General features: G+C 39.1%; 3 protein-coding genes across 13 annotated transcripts in view; 1 reads left to right on the top strand and 2 right to left on the bottom strand.

Annotated features, from left to right (window-relative positions):
- NEK11 (NIMA related kinase 11) overlaps nucleotides 1-11,880 on the bottom strand; it is a 106,964-nt gene extending 95,084 nt beyond the window's left edge. For 2 of the 8 annotated variants that reach the window (XM_013197759.3, XM_013197753.3), the window contains exons 1-2: nucleotides 11,338-11,697; nucleotides 7,992-8,245 (exon numbers count right to left, since the gene is read on the bottom strand). In XM_013197759.3, coding sequence (XP_013053213.3) covers nucleotides 7,992-8,161 — 170 coding nt within the window. In that variant the 5' untranslated portion in view covers nucleotides 8,162-8,245; nucleotides 11,338-11,697. The other 6 variants (XM_013197754.3, XR_010829246.1, XM_048077976.2 and 3 more) reach the window with 6 other exon arrangements.
- On the top strand, nucleotides 11,608-16,834 carry ASTE1 (asteroid homolog 1). Its single transcript, XM_013197762.3, has 4 exons — nucleotides 11,608-13,016; nucleotides 14,756-14,966; nucleotides 15,881-16,073; nucleotides 16,364-16,834. Exons 1-4 carry the CDS (start codon nucleotides 11,673-11,675, stop codon nucleotides 16,653-16,655), a joined length of 2,040 nt encoding a protein of 679 aa, XP_013053216.3. The 5' UTR covers nucleotides 11,608-11,672; the 3' UTR covers nucleotides 16,656-16,834.
- A 5,156-nt stretch (nucleotides 16,835-21,990) lies between these two features.
- ATP2C1 (ATPase secretory pathway Ca2+ transporting 1) overlaps nucleotides 21,991-22,885 on the bottom strand; it is a 50,055-nt gene continuing 49,160 nt past the window's right edge. For all 4 annotated transcript variants that reach the window (XM_066991976.1, XM_066991974.1, XM_066991975.1 and 1 more), the window contains one exon: nucleotides 21,991-22,806. In XM_066991976.1, the coding sequence (XP_066848077.1) occupies nucleotides 22,670-22,806 (137 nt within the window). In that variant the 3' untranslated portion in view covers nucleotides 21,991-22,669. The remainder of the gene's footprint in view (nucleotides 22,807-22,885) is intronic.

Raw genomic sequence — 22,885 nt, 5'->3', positions numbered from 1 at the left:
CCTTAAGCACATTTCTCTGCTCAGTGTTGAAAGTACTGCCTGTAAACATTATGAAAAAGGATTAAGTCAACCACCAGCACCACTCACTGCCTGCACACAAGATCACAACCTGGCGGGTGCTGCAGCTCTGAGCTTATGGGAGATCAGCTCTGTCAGGGATGAAATTTAGAGTAAACCCAAGTAGTATTTTCCTTAAGGAGCTCTGCCTCCCACTCACGTAAATTTTCACTAAAAATGGTAAAGTTGGCTACTTAGTCAAAGTCAGTCAAACTGCCAACCGTGGTGTTCTATCAATTTTATCTGCATGCCCCTCTGCAAAGATGCGTGAGTGCATTAGTTTCCAGAGCTTTGTGGCAGCTGTGTTTAAGTGTAGGTTTACTGGAGAGAAGGTGGCAGAGCTATAGTGAGCTCTAACAGTAGCTCCAGTCTTCTGTATCTCTGCTGTACTCTGGCACCACCACGTTCTCACTGCAAGGTGGGTCTGCAGGTCCTTAACACCAAGCTCGGATGCAGGAAAGACTGGGCACTGGCAGGGATGGAGCAGGCAGGGACAAAAGCACCTCTCCACACAGTCTCCAGTGAGAACTGGAGAATTGTTTTGACTGAGCCCAGAGTTATCGAACTGGTCTCTAAACCACTACCGGCCTGAACTGGAAATGATCTGAAAAATTCTGGCCATCGCTGCAACTGCCTACCAAAAGTGAAACAACACATTTACAATTTCACTCCACAGCAATTTCCATTTGCAGGAGTGCTCTTTAACTAAAACACATGAGCATTAGCCACTGATACAGAGGTTTCAGCAAGGACTTGCACATTTACTCAGGTCTCGACTCCCCTAGCATTGCTCACAGAATAGGAAAGTCACGTTTAGCCACTTGAGTGGAAAGCTGATGAAGGCCAACTGCCCTACTGAAATCAGCAAGAACTCTCTGTCCCTGTTTTGTCGTGTTACTCCTTACATCTGGGGCCAAGAGTGGCTGCGCACCTAAGAAGCGATGGCAGCTCAGCTGACACACGGTAGCCTGAGCCTCACATCAAGGAGCAACAGCACACCTGCCTGAAACGAGCAAAAGATGGTTCACTAAGAAAAGCTTATTTAAAAATAGCCAGCGATCAGGAAGGTCCTCGAGGAACTGCACCTTCGTTCAGTTTCCAAGGAGATCATGAGTGTCTGTTCACACGTCTAAAACAACCTGAAGAATTTTAATCTTTTTTTTTTTCTTTTTTAACCAAATGAGGGAGTTGAAAAACGGCCAACAGCATGACTGGGTGAACAAGCACACAGCAACTGGCAGGGAGTCATTTTTATTGTTTTAATTGATTCAGTTTCAAACAAGCATTCCCTTGGAATATCTTCAGAGAAGCAAACAGGCAGCAAACGCGGGGATTTAACGACACAGCAATCTGCTGACTTGCTTGGATATTCATAAGTTACAAAACTCTTCCACCTTTATATTTTATTTCATTTGTAATAAGCATTCATAAATAATTGAAAGCCATGCGATAAATTATTCAGCTAAGTGCACAGTTTCCAAGGCATCATAGCATGAGTCTAGATTAATGGTATAATGCAAGTCAGATGCAGAAGTTGGGCTGACACCCCACAATTACCACACGCAGGAGCAGTCCGGGGAGTTTGGTGCTTCTCAGCATGTGCTTTCCACCACAGGGACGTGCAAGCACCTGCTGAATATTTATGAGCCAGAAGTCCCTGTCACCTACTGTGTACTTCGGCTGCTTGCCTATGCATGGTTATGAATTAATGAAACTTAAGCCAGAGCTTCACTCTGCACAACTGATGAGGGCATTCACTACCTATCAGGGACTGTCTATAAGCACTGTCCCACAAGACTAATACTGAACATAAATCTGTTACAAAAAGACTTTGTCCTTAATCATAATTGCCTGTTGTAATAAACTATTTGGGGTACAGGGATAGAAGTGACTGCAGGGACATTAACATGTTGGCTGTTATAAAATGCTGGTACAACTCTGCTATTTTTTTGTACAAATCATGTTATTTAATTATTATGGGTAGGTAAAGAAACACTAGTCCATGATTGCCAGAAACAAAAGCAAATGCCTCAAAAATTGAGATACGCTTTTGCATAATCAAACACAAGTCATGAATCCGCAAGAAAAACAAAGAAAAGTATGTCCTGCATTTTGAAGGTGATTTGTAAATTTTACTGAGTCAATTTTCTCTAAACATACCAGTAAATTTAAAGCCATACTGACACTTCATTTGTAAAAATCCATATAAACTGTTTCTTAGAAACCATATTGAAATCCTTTCCTTGTCTGTCCTATTAGAGACTGTATTTGAACAAATCAATGAGAGTTTTATAAGTCGGTACTGGCTTGATAACTTCTGAGCTGCTAAATAAGCTTCACTTGTACCTTTGCCAATAAAATTGGTGTTGTATTCACACACAGGAGTGACTTGAGTTTCCTAGCAAATAATATCAAATACGTCCCAAAGCATTTACATATTATATGTAAATAATAGAGTAAGTGAACTGACAATGAACCTAATGTAAATAACAAATATCAAGTAAATTGGAAAGTTGCAGCAGAATTCACAGAGTAATTGTTCCACCAGCTTTTCTGAATTTTTCCAAATGTCCTATGTTTATAAGCCTTGTTTACCAAAGAAAGAACTGTCCATCTAACAATCACTACTCAACTTATGGACTTACCGTCCAGTTCCAACCAAATCTGTCAGAAAAGTAGCATTTTAAGGATGACATTATGTAATGATTAAGTAGAAAGTTCAAGCGCCTTAGATTAGTGACCTTGGATCTCAAAAGTTCTGTATTTAATAAGCTATTTAACTTCTGTGTTTCTTGCACATTTGCATTGGGTAAAAATATTTCACAGCTTTAAAAAGTGCTTTGAGATCCGAGAACGCTAAATGCACGCAAAAAAAACGTTCTTAATAAACCGTATACCACAGCAGGTATACATGGGTCTGGAAAAGTGACTGAGTAGCACTGTTTGTCCCTTGCTGCTAACGTTTAAGTTATACAAATGTGAAGAAAAAAATGGCACAGATCCAACTTCACTACTTTGAAACTTCTATAGAAGAAAAAGAGGAGAACAAACAAAACTACATACAGAAATAATTTTTACCCTGGTTAAAGTTATAATTTTTTCTTCTTAAAAGAGCCAAACCCTCTAAAAATTATGAAACTCCGCTAGCAGGTAACCAGTGATTTGCAGCCCCATCTACCATGCCTAAATACAGTTCAACCCCTGGAAAAGATTTAAAACCACAACAAATATTTGCAGGAGTGTGCAATCCTTACTTGGACCCCAGTTACATAAAACCTAACCCAGTTCGCAATTTGAAAGAAAGATTTATATAAGCTCATTTTAGAAGCCACTAGAACAGAAAGGTAGTGTCAATATTATGCAATTCAATTTCACTTTTAATGAATGTACAGTACCTGGCTCAAAACCAGAAGATCTGCATATATATAATGGGGAAAATATCAAGTAATATACAAAAGCCATTCTGCATAAGCTGGAACTGAGAAGCTTGCTTTCCTACAAACATGCCTCTTGTGTTTACCTGACTTTGGAGTCTAAGATGTTAGAAATTCTAACCATAGCTTCTTACAGAACAGCGAGACATCTATGATGACTCTCCTGTATAGGTTGTCCAGTACAGGAGAAACAGTCTTTCACAGTGAAGTCACCCCAGGTTCTGGCTTCTGTCTTTATGAGGGCATTTATTTTCTATTTTTATTTCTCTACTGTATATTTTTTTTATTTCTCTACTCTGTTACTTTCACTTAAATTGCACAAATTTCTATCTTTGGGCAATGCTCTGTCATATTTGGTGAGAATCATCCAACATGATCAAAGGCTCTTGTAGGAGATGGAGAACAGATGGCATAACTTTCTACACAAACAAAGAGGACAAAGGTCACCTTCGCTAGTCACAAATCTAAACCTAGAAACTTACATTTTTCCTTTTAGGACATTATTATGAAACTCAGAAAAGCTATTCACCACGTCTACACAAAGCAGTCATCAGAAATGTGATCCTTAAGGCCAAGGGCCAGTCTCAAATAACTACACAGGGCACCATGTAGGTTCACTTCAGAATCCTAATCACTGGTTTGGTTTTCTCCCTCTCCATTTTGGATAATATACCTTGGGAAAAGACAATATGCAAGGCATCCAGGCACAAAAGCTATTGCTAAGTAAACTAAAATGTGAGCAGATCCTATGACAGCATATTAAAGAATATATGATGATTAGCAACTATTATTTTTTTAAAGGAAAATAAAGTTCATTGACATTAGAAAATGTGTTTTATGACCAGGGATTTTACTTAGTTTAGACATTCAGCTGTTTAGCTATGTCTGTAACTGAGAGCTGTTTACAGCAATATATAATTTTCTAGTTGAGAGAGGGCGGAAGGCAAAATTAAAGTGAAAAAGGCTTACAGAACACCCAATAAAAAAGAAGGCACACAGGACCATGAACATAAAAAGCTATATAAAATAGTATGAATTATAAACAATACAAATTAGGAGGCTAGCAACAGGCAAAGAAAGAGTCATTCAACACAGCACTTAAGAGCAATGTACAGCATGAGACCTCCATACGCCACCACACTGGCAGTACAATTCAGCCATTTCACACTTGATGTTTGTGATCTAGTGTGATCTTGGAAAGTCAGCAGTCCTGATCCCATCCAAGCACCACGTACTTCTGTAAAAGACGGGTATTGCTGGCCTGAACAGCTCTACGTGGAGACTTTTATGTGAAGTAACTGTTAACTTGAGGCATGCCCCAAATAATCAGCCCTCTCTCTGTCCCACCTGAACCGTCAGCATAATACTTTGCTCTCCACAGCTAAGATCTTTTAGGAGTATCTTACAAGGCATGCCCCAAAATTACTAGAATCATGCAAAAGCTATGCTGAGCATACATTAAATTACGTGACATGCATTGTTAGTCTCTGCATTAACTCATTCTGTAGACATCATGCTACTGGAAAATTGAAAAAGATCCCTGGACAACTTCTGTACCCATATCCAAGATTTCACTCATCTCGGGAATTTGTACTCTTATGATTTACTCCTATGCTCTTTCATAGTGCTTTAAACCGTAACAACTATCTGAGGCTGAGTTCATGCTGTACGTAGCTTTTTCCTCAGTACATTTTAGACCATCTCTGAAACAATAAAAACAGAATTCTAAGTCTGTTGAGGTCATACAGGACCTAAATATCTCAACTCTTTTTTTCTGCCACAGTGCTTTCAGAACTCCGAGGTTTTTGGTTTTTAAAGAGTAAGAAACAATTTGAAACATACTCTGAAAAAGTAAGAAACATAATGAGAAAAAAAAATAAATTGAAAATATATATATTTCCCAAAGGAAAATATACTGGTTATTGCTTCTGTTACATTTTATCAGAAATCGATATTGTTAAGTAGAAAAAAGTGGCTACACTCTATCTCGCTATGCTACTTGGGGTTTCACGTTCACCATGTATTTTTGTAATCTTTAAGCATATAAATAATACAAAGCTGGGGGAATCCACTCTTCAATCGACCTTTGAGGCTCAGAAGGAACGGAGAATAACTGTGATACACAAGTACCCCCTAGTGATGAAATGATGAACTACTTAATAGCATCAGCACTAGCTCATTAAATAGTGTTGTAGCTGTAAAAAGAGACTAATAAAGCAAAAAAGAGTATGCCATTTGATACTCAGCATCTGTCCTGAGTAGCACTGAGAACAAACTCAGCCTCATCCCTGACAAAACAGATATGAAATACAGTAAATGCTTGTCTAAACACAGTAACTAAGAATTAAAGTTCTCAAACATAAATTCCAAAGAAAAAAAATAGAAATGACAACTACTTAAAGCAAAACACACTTTCCTTGTTTTTTGAAATTTGGCATCTTTTCTATAGCAGGAAAAACAAAAACTGAAGACACATATTTCAATATCCCGTTAATGTTGTAAGCATGAGTTCAGTAATAGCTGAATTCTGAATGGTCTTATAAGCTCAAAGGGTTCCTGTGATCCTACCTGCATTATAACTGATACTACAAGAAAAATAAAATTCTGAAAATATTAGTGGAAAGTATTTCAAAGTTTTCATTACAGAATGTTTTTGTAGCAAATCATAGCTAGGCCTAAAAAAGAGATCCAAAAGCTAGACAGAAAAAAATAAAAGCTTAGCAGCCTCTAACCCTGATCCAAAGTTACAGCTGTAAATTGACATGGAAGGAAAACAAAGGAAAAATTAGTATGTCTTTGCTACACATTTATTAAAAAAGCAGCATTGCCAAGAATGCATTGTCATAACCAGCAAAACTGAGGCATACATAAATCAGAAAAATCTCTTTTGATCATATAAGTGCTCATTAACACGTCCATCAGTAAGGACAGGCAGACTCCCAGACTCCCACATTTAAAGGAAGAATATATTTCTGGCTGAAAACCACATCGATTGGATGTTGAAGACTTTAAATAAAAAGCTTCACAAACTTTAATAGATTAAAACAAAGCCATTCACATTTAAATTTCATTTGCTGTAAGTATTAAAACCAATGGACAAACACAGTTCTTTACAGAGGAAGTCCAGCCAGGAATGCATTACTCAAGCGCCCAACTTCAAGCTCACATACAGAGATGTCAGCACTCCAAAAATGTGCTTCAGTCTTTATGGCTTCAGAATCCTAACGGGGCTCTCAGCCAAACTTTTGAGACCTGTCCTAATTCAGGCAGGTATAAAAATCAAGATTTGCTGGCAATTAAAAGAAGATTTGCTGTCAGTAAGGTAGATATCAAATAGAAATGTTGTTTACTGGAATTACTGTAACTATTTGCCTCAAGTTTCATTTATACAACTCAATTATAAAATAAAATAAAATCAGAACAGTACTGTAGAGTTTTTTTTGTGACACCTCACTAACAGTCCTTACAGTGACATAGTATCAATTCCTGAAAACAACCAATTAGGTGTTACCAAAAATTCACCTAGAGTAAATAAGAGATCATCATAAATGAAGAGGGACATCCATTAAAATACATTCAGAAATTCTGATATTTTCATGTTCATGTTTTATATTTCAAAGCTTTAACAAGCACGTAGAACTGGCTGAAACATTATAGAGCTAGATACTGTAGTAGCTGGACTTAATTAAATTATGGATTTTCTTTCTCCATGTTTTTTAAAACAAAAATGGCACATTCATGAAGAGGGAGGAGCAGGGAATGGAACGCAAACCTCCAGCATTTTATTAAGTGTTCTGAAGAAAGAACTTGAACAACAGGGTTTATTTACAAAATGCAAAGCCTGCACAAATAAACTACACAATTATATTATACACACACACACATAATACATTTATACAATTACTCAATTATAGTTTATAAATTATAAAGCTTTAAGCCTTTAATAAACAATTTTGTTACAAAGAAGAATGGAGAATTTGTGAAAACTGGCATGCACCTTTGCCCTGCTGCTTATCATTGTAAATTTCACAATGATGAAATTTACTTCAGTTCTGCATAAACAAAGGGGTCCTTTCCACAGTGTGCATCTTACATTACCAACTTGTCCAAGGAATGACACTGGGGAATAGGTAAGTTAGGTATATTTTTCCTGTTCTAACCATTATTTAGAAAGCTTCAGAGGTATACATTGCTATGGAGAGGAGGGTCAGAGATTTGCTACCTACCTCCACTCTGTCATACATAGCAAATTGTAAAGGATCTAGATGAAAGCACAGTAAGATAGACATATCTAATGAACTGTTTTAAAGAGAAATTCAGCTGGAATGCTGAGTCAGCACAAAGTCTGTTCCTGTCTTAGGCTCTCACTAAAACTGAACAGTTAAGGCTGCAAAAATAACACCAAAATCAGAGATGGAACACAAATTAATGCAAAGAAAACATCTAGAGTGCAAGAAACATAGTCCAGTTCTGTTTGAAGTATGTGAAGAGCTTACTTACAATTTGTCTTCTTGTTTTGCTTTCTTGTCAGAAACCAGATACACGCTTCCAAAGCTTCCGTTGCCAAGTTTCCTCTCAATAGTGTATCTTCTTGCAATCATAGCATCTGAGCAAGCAGAATTAGATCTGGCAACAGTGACATGCTTCGCAGTTTCTTGAAATTTCAGCATTGTTCCGCATAAGAGAAATGATAAATTTCTCTAGAATGCAGCTTTCAAATTATTTTACTCTCCCATGGATGTTCAGAGGAAATACTTCAAACAGAAAAAAAAAAAAAGTCAATGATTGTTCTTATGAAAATGTTCGCTTAATTCTATTGCACTGTTTATAGTGCTCAGCTTGCAGTACAACAAAATTAAGTGTAATAATTAGTTGCTAAGCTGTAGGCAGCAGACTTGATTAAGAAACACCAGATAATGCAGATGTGACATAGTCAACCTTCCTCTAAAACAACCTTAAATGAATTCAGTGAACTTATAACACAGGAAAAATGAAACACGGGTGTATATACATTGCTTTATTAAAAAGTTCGGGCGCTTTTTGCAAGAACAAGGACAACTACACCTGTTATTTCATCTGAGAGTTCCCTTCAGATATGGTACTCTTCTTTACCATCTGTCTTTATACCACCATAATATCTGGCATCAAAAATGTTTTGGGATTCACATTTCATGATTTTTGTATATAATGAAGCATAATCTCTACACACAATTTTGAATTCACTTGCATCAATAACTACAAAGCTGTTTTCTTTGCTCTTTCATTTGCTGCTCAGATTTCACCAACTGTTTTTCTCCTGCCTTTCAGTGTTGACCTTATAGCTTCTGTGGGATTCACCGCTATCTTCTGAAAATTAGAGCTTCCTGGCTACCTACAAACCTACAAGATTTTTAATAAAACCCACTTCTTCCAAAAGTTCCGCCTTTCTCTTTTGCTATAATAGTTCTAACAGCTTAACTTTGATTTGTAACTCTTGCATAACCGAGGTCATAATTCTGCAAACACAGGGACTGCAGAAGCAACCCCCTGGTGTTTCTATGGCTTTCAATAATTGAAAATGGCTTTAAAATGACTTTGTTTTACCTTCCCCATTCCAAATGATAAAGTGTAGGTGCTTCACTACACATAATAAAACAATATTGCTTTATATTACCTTGCCTTTTTATTTGCATTATTTGTACTTGAGGATCCTTTGGAACAAATAAAGATGTGGCAAGGTCCTTCAATCAGCAGCGCTATTACTGCTGTCTAATCAGTGCTGCCTGCTGCAATGCAGTATGACCACACCGTGTTTGCTCACCATAGCATTTCAAAGTCAATGCATGCATATGAAAATGCTTTGTTTTGGAAAAGAGAAAATGCTTAACTTTAAAAGCCACATAACTGCTAGTTCCACGTGATTGTCTTCACTTCCCAAAAATGCAGAAAATAAATGAAGATTAGGCCAGTCCAAGTCAGATGAGGCCCTGGGCAACCTGATGTAGTGGGTGGCATCTGCGCCCTTGGCAGGCGGTTGGAAATGGATGGTATTTAAGGTCCCTTCCAACCCAAGCCATTCTGTGATTCTATGAATTTGTATTTTATAACAATAACTGCGTGTGCATGTGTGTGTGTGTGTAAGAACCTATTTTAATACTCATCTGCTGACCTCCTGTCAACGCTCTACGAATGAGCTTAACTTTGCAGTGTCATCATATAATGAAAAACAGCCAAACTGTAATTACCAGAAGCCACCTTGACAATGATATAAATCATGTACTTTTTAAAGCAAAAACACTCTAGAAAGTCTGTTTCTGTGTTCTCCTTCAAATAGCAAGAGGGACAAAAAAAAATGAATTGCAAAGAACGTCAGCTAAAAAATCTACTGCTTCGGTAACTCTAAATCTGTCTTAGAAAGCATAAATGGACCGTGTTTGAGTGTTTGGGAGTGGGGCGAGGCACAGAATGACAGGAGGATGAGTTCCATAAAATATTATATTGCCAGTTCCGGAAAGTTTCCATATTTTTCATTTATTATTCTCCCAGGAAGTTGTTGTTTTATGGATGCCATCATAAATCCCAGACACAGTCAGTAGTTTTAAAATACATACTTTTTAGAAATAACTGCACTTACAAAAACTGCTAAGCCATTTGTTCTTTTTTTTTTTCTGGAGAAGAGTCACTTAACACCGCTCACCTTCTGATTTTGATACCTACCTGGCCCTAGGAATGGGTTATAACCCTTAGCATCACAATATCACCCTTGAGCTAGAGTACCCAACTAAGACTAATTGCTGTGCTTTATTTCTAACCCTGCCTTGCACCTGCTACTCTCCACGCTTCAATTCCCCCTATATATAACAAGAGTGATGATATAACTTTGCAAATGCTTTGATACCTGCTGCTGAGCAATGTTACAAGGCAGGGCCAATGACTGTAGTTGTGGTGCCACAGTCAGATTTTAAGGGCCCACAACAGATGGATTGCTGAGCCCCTGCATTTTGAAAGAAATATCCCAGAAGAGTCAACAGACCCTACAGCCTGACTTAACTGTAAGAATGATTCTTCTAGAAGTTTGCCAGCTGGTAGCCTCTCCTACCATGAGCCTTTCAGCCCAGCCTTCCTGGAATTTTTGTACCAGTTTCCATATTCTCCAACTTCAAGTTTCATTAAAGTTCTTCAGAACAACTAGAAATAACGCAAAGAAAAGAACTGGTAAGCCTCCTTTTCCTCAAAAAGCTCAGCATACTCTATCTGGTAATACTTTGGAAAAAGAGTTTATTTGCCTTTTTTCCTCATCAAACCCCATTCTATAGCATGGCACATTGCTGATGCTGAACTAATGCAATTATGTTGTCTAGATTACCCTATGTCTTTAATTTTTCCTTCTTCCTTGGCTGTGGTTAGATCTCTCTTGCCTTTATTACCACAAGGTAAGGTAGGGTGGTGCTTTCAGGTTTCTGTGCACAGCACCGCACTCCCCCAAAGCCCCCCTTTGTTTACATACAGTGCTGGTTTTTAATTCCTTCAGGTTCCTTTAGCAACAGCTAACATACTCTGGTACTTTCTGATCGGCAGGATAAACTCTTGTTTTCCAGGCAATAAGGTTTTCCTGTTCTGTCAGGTTTTCTGTTCACCCCTTAAGAACTCCTGTATACACAAGTTACCGTTTCTCACCTCAAAATCAAAACCCACTTTTTTTATATTTAAACTCCAAATATTACCAGCATATACTACCTCACATTTATTTATTTTCCTGTCTATGACTTCACTGGCCTGGTTTTTAACTATTTCAAAGCATTTTTTGAAAATAAAATAGAAGGTATTTGCGTTTATTTTTATCCCTTCGTTTAAAAAACAACCAAACCTCCTGAACGCCGGCTGCGCAGCCAATTCCTCCGACAACTTTACGAGGATGTTAAGAGTCCTTCAGCCGAGACTAAAGCAGCGTTATTATTGTTCCTGACTGCTCCCGGAGTGAGGACGCCCAGGGTTTTACCGGCAGCCCGGCTGACACGAGACCAAATGGCGACCAGCCGGGTGCCGACCAACACCTCCCTGAGGCGCTCTGGGGACGCCGGGACCCCAAAACACACCGCGGGCGGCCCCAAACTCACGCTCCGAGCGGTCGGGACCTCCCTTCCTCCCTCCCCGCGTCCCGCCTCGCCCTGCCCCGTCGCTAGGAGAGGCGGCGCAGGCGCCATGAGAGGGAAGCGGGCGCCCGGCGCCATCATGGGCGTCCCGGGGCTGACGGGCTTCGTGGGCGAGCGCGGGGCGTTCTTCACCGAGCTGCGGCTGCGGGACACCAAGCTGGTCATCGACGGGAGCAGCCTCTACCACCGGCTGTGCTTCTCCTCCGCCGCCGAATTCCGCCGCGGCGGCGACTACGGCGCTTTGGCGGCGACCGTGCGCCGGTTCTTCGGCAGCCTGCGGGCTTGCGGCGTCGCCGCCGTCGTGGTGCTGGACGGCGGGCGCGGCGCGGCCGATCGCAAGCTGCCCACCCTGCGGGACCGCGCCGCCGAGCGGCTGCGGGCTGCCCACGGGCTGTCCCGGGGCCAGGGCGGCTGCCTGCTGCCGCTGCTGGCCCGCCACACCTTCGTGCAGGCGCTGCGCCGGCTGCGCGTCCCCTTCGTGCAGTGCTTCGCCGAGGCCGACCGCGAGATCGCCGCCCTGGCCAGCCGCTGGGGCTGCCCCGTGCTGTCCCTCGACAGCGATTTCTGCGTCTTCGACCTGCCGGGGGGCTACTGCCCGCTCAGCCGCTTCCAGTGGCAGGAGGTGTGCCCCGGGGACGGGGAGCCGGGCTGCTTCATCCCCGCGCTGTGCTTCTCCGCCGACAGCTTCTGCGGCCGCTTCGGCCGCCTGCAGAAGAGCCTGCTGCCGCTCTTCGCCGTCCTCTGCGGGAACGACTACGGCGAGGTGCCGGCCCTCCAGGGCTTCTTCGGCAAGCTGCCCCTGCCGGCCGGCAGCCCCGGGGGGCGGCGGGGCAAGCGCGGCCTCATGCGGGGGCTGCTGGAGTGGCTGGCGCAGTTCCCCGGGCCCGCAGAGGCCGTGGAGCACGTCGTGAGGCACCTGAAGGAACGCCGGAGAGAAGAGGTGAGGGAGCTCCTGTGCAGCTCCATGGAGGACTACACGCCGTCCGACGTGAACCTGGAGGACTTTTTTCAGGGTGGGAAGTACGAATGCGAGGCGGCCAGGAACTCGGGGTTGCCACAGTGGGTGCTTGATGGCTTGGCGAAAGGTGAACTGTCCCCGTTCCTCAGCGATGCCCTGATACTAAGAAGTACCTTCCTCCACGTTCAGGTGGAGAACATGCAGAGGCCTAGCGCGCACAGCACAGCGCTGCCCATCCGACAGGTTATCTACGGACTGCTCCTGAAGGCATCTCAAAGCTCGGAAGCTGCTTCTGCGAGTAAGCAGGCCAACAAGCCGCCGGGCGTGTTTGAATTCGACAGAATCCAAAAGACGCTTAAAAAAACGTTTGTTCAAGCAGCAAACCTACCCCCGCACTTTTGCGATGATCATTTTTCTTTGGACAAGTTAACGGAGGTAAATGGTTGCCACCACAGATCATGGTTAACAATGTTTCATGAGTAACAAATAGTTGGGACTGATGTTTGCCAGCTGGTCACTAAACATGATACCTGAACCAAACAACTTCAGTAAGTAAATACTCAGTGCTGAGGTACTTATAGGGTTCTGAGCCTAGCTTCTGATAGTTGAGAAGCTACATAGATTTCATAACTTTTTTCCCCTACTGTACCAAGACAAATTCTATGAAAAGCAGGTAGTGTGTATATATTAGCATTGCCTACGTTTTCCATTATATGCCCTTCTTTCATCCTTTGTGTTACGCTAAACTAATATTTGCTTTTGTCACTTTTGTTATTGAGAGAATTCATAGCTTTATGAAATTTAGGTGCAATCTAACACTACAAAACTTAATTTACATTTGATCAGGCTATAGCTATTTCAGACCAAAGGCAGACACAAAATCCGACACATGCTTTTTACTAAAAATCAACGTTTTTTTCTGTGAACCTTGCAGCTGTCCAGCAGTTCCTCCTGCCACGAGTATGCATCCTGCTAACGTGGTTCCCTGCTGCTTGCCAGACAGAACAGCACCTGAAAAACACAGCTCGTAATCAAAGGAAGCTTGTACTAGGTTAGTTCTAGTCACCATCAGCGATTCTATATGTGTAAATTCTAATGGTTAAGACTTTGTAACTCATCCTCTGAATGGGAAATAATCTCTTATTCCCATAACAGATTCTGTATGCTTTTTTTTTTAACTTCTGGAAATACAATCTGCGCCTTTTAATACTGCATATTTAAGTCATATGCTCTATCTATTCTGACATTCAGATCAACTGTAGCACATCTGTGTGTTTTTATCACCTGCTGGTGGCTATTTCATTAAGAACCTGGTCCATCACTACTGTGATACAGTTTATTGTTATTTAAATGAGCAACATGCAGACGTTCAAGAGTTTGAGAAGTCATGGTTTAGGGTTTTAAGAAACTTTAATGACACCCTGATTTGGCCCTAGTATGTATCCTCTACCAAATTCGAGTTTCTGCTATTACAACAACTCTCCTTACTAAATAAATGTGAATTATCAATTCAACAGAAGGTTGCAAGAAAGGTTCCCCTGCATTCAAATCACTCTTAGCAAAACTGATTTCAATTTGTCTTCTACTTCTGGGATTGATGTCTAGATCTAGGCAAAATCATCCTAATCTAGATTCACCAAGCACTCAAATTACAACTGAAAAGCTTGCTGTAATTCTGCTGCAGGGTCTATGTGTAGACAATCTATAACACCACATTTTAGAAGTTAAATAACACAACAAAGAGGGAATGTGCTAGGAATTACTATGTTGCCAATAAGAAAGGCAAGCTTCACACTGAAGACTTCATGGTAATTACAGGTAGGTATGTTCTCAATATACCAAGAATAGGCATTACCATTCAAGTAAGTCAAGTTTTGCACAGGAGTGTAATTTAAATCACCTGATTTGTAGGAGACTTCGAAACCTCTTAATCTAACTGACCTCAAACAATTGTAAAAATAGACTTTTACTGCTTTTCCCTAACATTTAGCTGTATTTCAAAAGTACTTCCTGTTCTGAGTATCTGTGAAACTTGCTCAAATAACTTTTTTTTTTTTTAAATAGAAAACACGAAGTATTAGTTAGCTTAAACACAATCTTCTTTGCATTTTGGAAATCAGTTACAGCAAATGAAGTCTGTTCCCTTTATTTTTCCACTCCATTTTTTTTTTCAGGTGCCTATGTCATGCCGTCAGATGCTTTTGCTGGAGACTTTAGGAGTGACAATGAGTTTCCTAGAATCTGTCCCCAGTCACTTACAGCTTCCTGTTGCTGTAACTTGTTATTGGACACATTGTTCAGAACCAAAAGTAAAATTGCTTCAATTAAAGGCTCTACTTCTAATGATAGTATCCGAAGAACTGGACAGGATAACTAATGATCCAGGTATGTCTCTAAAAAATACAATTTTAGATGTTCAACTACTGTGAAAATCTGTACCGTAACTTGGTTTTCCCCATTTATGGTGAGTTCAGATGAATTAGCTTTGATTCACACTATATCCTGAAGTATCACGTTCTTTGCATTGATACAGAGCAGAGAAGCAGTGCTAACTATGAATTTAACACCCTAAATAGGTAAAACAGTGCTATTCTATCATGTAAAACATTAAAAAAAAAAAGGCAAATCAAGGACTAAAAGATTAATTAGGTGTAATTAGGCTACAGAAATTTTGTTGACATGCTCATGCATCAGAAAAGAATGACTACTACTGATGCATTCTGATAACTTTTTACTTCTCATGAGTTTTCCTAAAATCAGCTGTACCTAAAAATTGCACAGGTACCTGTTATCTTCCTATGCACTGAGAAAACTTGAAAATGAAACAATTTCTCTGTTGACTTAATACTTTCAGGAATATATTTATACATAATAGGGTGTAAAGTGGCATTTCATTTAGGAAGAAGCCTTGATGTGATGCCAAAGATTATGCATGCCAGGGTTATTCAATTTATTTAGGTTCTAAACTGTAAAAGCTGGTTGAAAATGGTTGCCACCTGCTTCCCAAGTAGGCTGGAGTGAGATGGCAATCTGTTTTTCAAATTGATTCCCTCACAGAACAGTGCAGCAAATTCCCTGACAAGTAGAATTACTGATTTCACAATTTGAGATTCTCGTGGAAATTGATACTTAAAGTATTTTGTAATTTTATGCCTTTAAGTTTGAGATTTTAAAACATTACCATGTAGGCTTCCTGAGATACAACTGGACGTTTGAGGTTTGTAGACCCTATACACTGCAGACACCTTTCATACTGTTCACAGCAGACATTTGTCTGTCCTTTTCTATTCATAACCTAGATCCCACAGCTTTACATGAAGATGACAGTATTGCATATAACCAATTCCTGAAATGGAAGGAAAAGAAATTGCAAAATAAAGACTTTGATTTAGATGCTGCACACAGTTTTTGCCAGTGGCAGTGCTGCCTTCAGATGGGATTGTATCTCAACCAGCTACTCTCCACTCCTCTCTCAGAGCCAGACTTAAGTAGGTAAGGATGTTCCAGAGATCTGTTTTCCACATAAGCTCTTATTGAAATGTTTTCATATATTGTTTTATTTTCTGGGTCATAAACTCCTTTGGCCAATTTTACTATATTTAGACTCCTTTCTTTAAGGATAGGAATATGGAAAAAAAACACTGTTTAGAATAGGTGTTCTTTAGGAGCCCACTGTTGAATATTGTACGTAGTTGAGTTTTTTTTTTTTCACTGAACAGCATGTTTCTGTACTTCTGCTGAAGTGTGGTTCTAAACGAGGATTCTCTCCTTCCTTTGAGCAGGCTTTATAGTGGGACCCTTGTGCACAGTCTGTATCAAGAGCTGAAATCAACACCTTCGGTGGAAAATCTGTTCAGTTCATCTCCAAAAATGACTCAGCTTTATCAGGTTTTGTTGAATACAGTGAAATCAAGTGTCTCTCCGGACTTCTTTCAGAAGGTGACAGAGACCAAGTCTGAGTCCCGCAAAAAGAAGAAAGCATCTAAAAAGACAAAGGCCAGCAGGTGTCCCATACCAGAAACTCAGTATTTACATGATGTTAATAGGTTTGCATCACTTGGAGTGGATGACTGAAAGCATTATTACTAGAATAATTTCATCTATGAAGATAGAAATTATATTTTGATAGGTGACTGTGTTGGAATTTGCTTTGCTGTTTTCATACAAGTTCCCAGTTCATCTTTACCAAGTCTTCCTTGAGGGATGTAGTATTTTTGTAACTGAGGCTCTTATAAAAGAGGTGCTATATGTAAGTTGTGTTGCTTTCTGTTTTTCTGCATGTGTGTGGTTTTGGTTGTTTTTATAAAATACTAATCAAAAATGAGAGTAAAGAAGTTTAGCATTTCAGATCTGGACTACTTTAAAGGAATTGTCTTCCTGAACGTTTATAGTTCACTGTCCCTCCAACTTCCTGAACACTTCTAACTTTAAATTTTTTTTTCAAAGTTCATGTTTGAGGAACAATTGTCTGTGCTGTTATATGATTACAGTTTTACAGATCAGAGCAAACTGGAAATCCACATTTTAAAAAACGTCTTTACAGGTAGAATATTTGTATTTTCAGTGAGGTAATTTTCATCAGTGAAAACTGATTAAGCTGTGCTTGCAGCATTACTGAAGCATGCTCAGAAGCTTCAGCAGAAGCAGCAATTTTTCCCTTTCCACTTGGCATATTTAAATAACAGTTAAATACCTACATATAAAGTTACATGGTAACAAATTACAGCAGGCTTGCTAATTCGGAGTAATTGTGTACAGTCTGCTGTCATTTGTATTAACATTTCTCTAACAGCTATACGGACCTGCTTTAAGCTACCCCAGCGTACACTAAGTTACCTTGCAAACCCTTACTCTCAGTATGGTAATGTTGAAAAACAGTTAATACAAAAAATCCTACATCATCAATATTTCTCAGTGCTTTTGTATTAGCTAGCTTTGCAACAAAATGAGACACTTCCCAGAAATGTTTCTGTTGTAAAACTGATGGTTTCCTGGTATCTTCCCTATGTGAAATCTACATTTGTTTTTTCTTCTCAAGACTCAATATGCTATTTCTTACATCCATGAAAATCATGATTTAATCATTGCTCACCAGAATTCAAGTTTGACTACTGCATCATCTTGTGCTCAATTTTCAGTCCAGCTTATGTAAACTTTTTCTCACATTTAAACTAAAAGAGAGACTGGTCTGTGAAGAAAACAAGATGAACTCCCTCCTATCCTCACAGTAGTACAAATGCCTTCAGGTTAAAGCTTTTCTACTCTTAGAGGCATGGCATTGCTCTGAAACATGCTTTTTCCACAGACTATGACAGAGGACATTTTCTTAGATTTGTTTCAGTCATCACACATTGCAGAAAACATATTTTTACTTGGAAGGTAAGCTATACCTGAGATAGTTGCATCTGCCCCTTTAAACAGTGTACTTTAGCACTCCAGTTATGGTAGTAGAAAAAGAGCACTTGATTTGCTTCTAGAGGGGAAAGTGAAGAAATTCCATAGTCGCACATTACCTGTCCTTCAGGCTGTTCTTGCATCTGACAGTCATTATTATTTAGGTAGTGTTCTTGCACGTAGAATAATCACAAACTGACAAATTAAAAAGTAAAATGAGCTACCTGGAATAACCAAGGCAACATACGCCTTTGCTCAGTGTGATCAGGAGAACTTGTACTAATGATGAAAAATATTCCAGGCATGAAGAAATACACTAAAAATCATCAAGCACCAAGAACTGAGTACAAAGCTTTTCTCTAAAGGTCATGCACTAGCAACAGAATTAGGTGACACAATCTTTACTGTCATGGAAGATAACATCGTAGTTATGCTGTTGTCAGAATGGATGTAGAGGCTGTTCTTGTTAAAAATATGTCCATATGCAAGTAGGTGATACAGACTAGCAGAGACCGCTATCACAAATGCTTTCCTGAAGTGCTACTTAATTTTACAGAGAAATAAAGAAGCAACTGAAAGTAATCCACCACCAAGGCAAATGAGCTATTTCACACTGATTTTTAAGTAATCCAATCAAGGAAAAAGTGTTTTACAGAGTTCTAGTCTCTAACCACCATAATGTTCCTGATTCAGAATTGTAACACTAGCACTTAGGTATTGGGCACTGTTAATACCTACTGTTGTAAATTTTGTGGGGCACTCAAGTACATAATGGACATATCGAAATGCAAAAAGCATGACAGTTTGTCATTCACTTGAAGTTTAACTAGGGCAAGTTGCAGGCATGAAAGGATGAAAACTAACAAGCTGACCCTAAATGCTCAAATTTCAGATGTCCTAAGTTTTGGGGAAAAATCCCAAACCCAGCACCTTCTAAAAAGGAAACATTAAAGTATACAGTATGAAGACCTATGAATAAGCCTGGAGAAAAGCAAAACAAAACATAAAACTTCACTTTCTTTAGTCTCATTACCATACACTATAACGATAGTTTTCTACGTGGAAGGAACTCATTAGACCTTGTGAACTACAAGAGGGATCTCATACAGCTGAGACTTGATACCGCCGTAATAAATTCAATGAGAAATTAATACATTTGCAACATCTTTAAACTCATAGGAGAACTATTTTTGAGATATAATCTGAGACAGTAGGTAACTGAGATAGTAGGTAATAATTAACATTTCTTCCACTACAGAACTGCTACTTATTATATTACCAGCAGATGGCACCCACACTCAACCACACAGCAAGTCAGGAGCACTTTACAACCCCTTTCTAAGTAGCCTATTTACACATTTCCACCAGGTGACTTTACTTAAGTTAAAAGGGGTTAAATTTAAGTTCTTGATTATAATAATTAATAGTTTAATCCTTGAAATCATTACCATCCCCTGTGTTTCATTTTCCCAAGCCTGTAGTTCCTTATGGTTTTTGTAATCAACAGTAATTGTCCCATTTCAAACCTTAAATATGAAAATACAGGTATCTTTGATTCCACTTTGTTACTGCTGTAAGGGAGATCTTCACTGCTCCAAATGCCATGCTGGAGCAACACCAGAAAGCAAATTCTTGAGCCTTGCTGGGAAGTAGGATCTTGAATTATTTCTGAAGACAAGTAAAAACTCAAATGTTTCAATTTTTGATCAAAAGGCTGCTGTGACCACAAGGCATTTTGGGAATACCTTTGGGACCGCTGACTTGGTGATTACAAATTACTCCACTGGAAACATGTTCTAAGTGCAGAATTCAGCTGCTCTTTGTTCCTGATAAAATGAAATACGTCTCACTGTAAATACCATTTCTGTATGATGAAGAAAATTAGCCAGTCTAGGATCACTATTCAAAGTTTAAATAAACCTGCTTCAGTTTTATTTCTTGAATCATTACAGGTTTTCAATCTTTCCCTGGGAGAAAAACAACACAGAACAATAAAAGGCTCTTACTAGTTAAAAGTTAGATGTTCTCTATTCCATGTTTTAATAAGAGAAACTAAATTCCTTGGTTGCTGCCTATTTTCACACCACATAAATGCTTCTAAATTTTTGAGGGGAAGAAAATTTCACTATTGACTCAATTGCTCTAAAGAAAATCTTCAACTTGCTGCTAGGTGATAATGATCAAGAATGGAGCTAAAAAACAGCAATGGAATTCAGACAGCTGGTCCAAGCATTTCTCACAAATAACGAGGTTGAGCTAGATGAATTACTTGTTACTGTTTCATCTTCCAGTGGAAAACAGCAAAATTGCCTTTGGCATATTTAAAGTGAATTACATGCAATTAAGCTTACCCTTCAAGAAGGCAGAATTGTTCTTCAGAAACCACAATTTTATATCTTTGTCTACATTGACATACCTTATTCAGAAAGTGAGACTTCTTTGTGCTGCTTCATAAAATTTGTTTAAAGACTAGGCAATAAGAATTCTTTGCTAAAACAACAAATCATTATTCATCTGCATTTCTCTACATATCTGGATTTCTAGGATTTTAACACCAAACGCAGAGCTGTACTTTCTCAAAACCCACACTGGTGCAAGAGATTCTTCATCAGCATGCATTGTCATAGTTTTTATTATGTCTTTACTGGAATCTGAAGAGTTCTAAATATTTTATTAAGGAGCTTTTAAACGTTCTGAAATTGCATTGAAATACTGAATGCATTAGTACTACGCCTCCACTTGTCAAAGACAGTCCAACAGGAAGAACATTGACGAATTTGTTCAACTTTTGATAGGCAGAGCTATTGGAAATGAGATTTGTGCTTGAAGAGGTAAGAGCATTTCTATATGAAGTCATCTTGTTTGAGCCCTGTTAGCTCGGTGGTTCATATAGCAGCCTGCGTAAGAGGTGAACGCCATACATTACAGTCTTTCCCCTCACACTGTTAGATCTCCTGTACATTGGTAGTTCAGGTAGTATGTGCACATTCAGCAGGCCCAGGGTCAGCCAGAGCAATGGCTGAATTGCGTGCATACAGCTGACTCAGTGGTTTCTGTATAGCAAATGAACTCATTTCCTGTGTGCTGCCACACTTCTGACCAAGTCGACGAATCTCCAGGGAAAAAAAAATAAAGAAATAACCTACCAGCAGAGAGATTCATATAACACTTTCCAAACTGCCTTATTTTTCATGAACTCCACAGATTTTGAGCATGGCACATGGGGCAAGCCACAAAGAAACGTGCAAAAACATCCTGGTTGGTGCCCATTTAAAATCCCTCATTAACCTTACAGACAGGATGATTATCTTTTGACAGCATGTCCCCCAACTAATACCAAGACAGAACACTACTTTCAGGCTTCAATGTGAAAAGCTGTGTATCCACACGCTCCGAAGCAAAAGATACACCATTCCATCTCCAACTCCCCCTAGAAATCTTGCACATCCTCTTTTCAAGATTCCCTAGGTGATTGTTCCTTGCATTTTTCCTCAGGGGATAAATAGTCCTATTCTAAAGACATTGATGACACCAGCTTCAAGTCTATTTTGAGGGAGAAGACTGTTTCTAATTGCTGAATATTAGAGTATTTAGGCCTTATCATATATTAAAAACTAATTTTAACATATAGAGACATCAATCTACTATAACACTTTTCCAGCCACAAAAATTCATTCTGAAGGTTAAAATTTTAAGTTACTCTAAAAGTAAACAGTTTATTTTTATGATGGGAAGAAGAAAGAACAGGAGGGGCACAGAAGGAAAAAATAAGCTTCTTTCAAACAAGGGTAGGATTTTTTGCCATTAGAGTGAGAATGAGTGCATTCCTTTTCTAATTTAGTATACTAAAATAATATTTCAATAATAGTACTTACTTATAACCACTGAAGTGTTCTGGCATTTGTAAGCTAAAATGGAACAAAATGTGAAATAAAGCTAGCATCTGAAATGATCAAAACATGCCTGACAATCTGGTGTAAATGCCAGTTTCTTTTAAAGCAAAGAGACAGCACACTTTTAAGAAAAGCAAACATTTACTTCAAATTGCAGTATAGGCTTTTCAATCACAGAAAAAAGAAAAACAGTGATCCGACAGCGGTCACATCCTGTGCAAAAGAACTCAGGATACAAAAAAACTAGCACAAGGTACTTGAGCCGCTTACACATTGCAGGATAAAGTAAATAAATACAGTAGCTAGAATATGGCACTCTTGTGACAGACTCTAAACCCAGTGGAATGCCTCTGAAATATTTTTTTTTAATCCTTGTATTAGTAGCAAAGTCCCACCACCATAAAAGTAAAATAGTACAATGTTTTAAATAAAAACAAACTAAAATATATATATATCTAAGAGAAGAATTTTACAGTTATATCTCTTAAGTGCAGAAAATGGGACTTGGGCTTAGATCTTTCTTTAAATTAAATCCCCCCCACACAAAATCCTGTTCAATCTTAAAAGTAAATTGGTTTGAGGAAAAATGTTACCAAAGTTGCATAATTTCATTTGTTACTCCCACAGCTGGAAGTTAAGTTCTGAACAGTCTTGAAACATGAATGTTCATCATTAGCCAGTGAAACAAAGGACTTGTCAAAAGCCCTCAGGATTTCTTAATCCTCCAAATATTGTTTTGCTTTCTCCTACATCTTTAGACAGCAATCCCTAAGTTTGCAAACAAAAAGAATGCAATATGCATCATACATCAAGAAAAGACGAAGTTGACGAAGAAGAACTTCCACGTTTCTGGATCTTTTCCTTGCTTCTTTCAAACTTCTTTATGATCTCAGTCACTATGCACACAGAGGAAGTGAGTCCCAGAAGAAACAATAAGTCTAGAAGAGATAATTAGCCTTTTAAAAAGTTGCTACTTAAAGATTAGGGCAGATTCACAAAGGAATACGACTTACAAAA

Source organism: Anser cygnoides, chromosome 2, assembly GCF_040182565.1.
Source record: "Anser cygnoides isolate HZ-2024a breed goose chromosome 2, Taihu_goose_T2T_genome, whole genome shotgun sequence".
NCBI lineage: Eukaryota > Metazoa > Chordata > Aves > Anseriformes > Anatidae > Anser > Anser cygnoides.
Note: the sequence above shows the minus strand (reverse complement) of the source record. Positions and strands in the feature narration are given on the sequence as shown.

What these genes read in the sequence shown, in the direction of transcription:
- ASTE1 (XM_013197762.3), top strand. Translation starts at nt 11,673, where the DNA reads ATGAGAGGGAAGCGGGCGCCCGGCGCCATCATGGGCGTCCCGGGGCTG. An exon ending in CAGGATAACTAATGATCCAG is followed by an intron (nt 14,967 to 15,880) that starts GTATGTCTCTAA and finishes TTCATAACCTAG; the next exon opens with ATCCCACAGCTTTACATGAA. An exon ending in TCAGAGCCAGACTTAAGTAG is followed by an intron (nt 16,074 to 16,363) that starts GTAAGGATGTTC and finishes TCCTTTGAGCAG; the next exon opens with GCTTTATAGTGGGACCCTTG.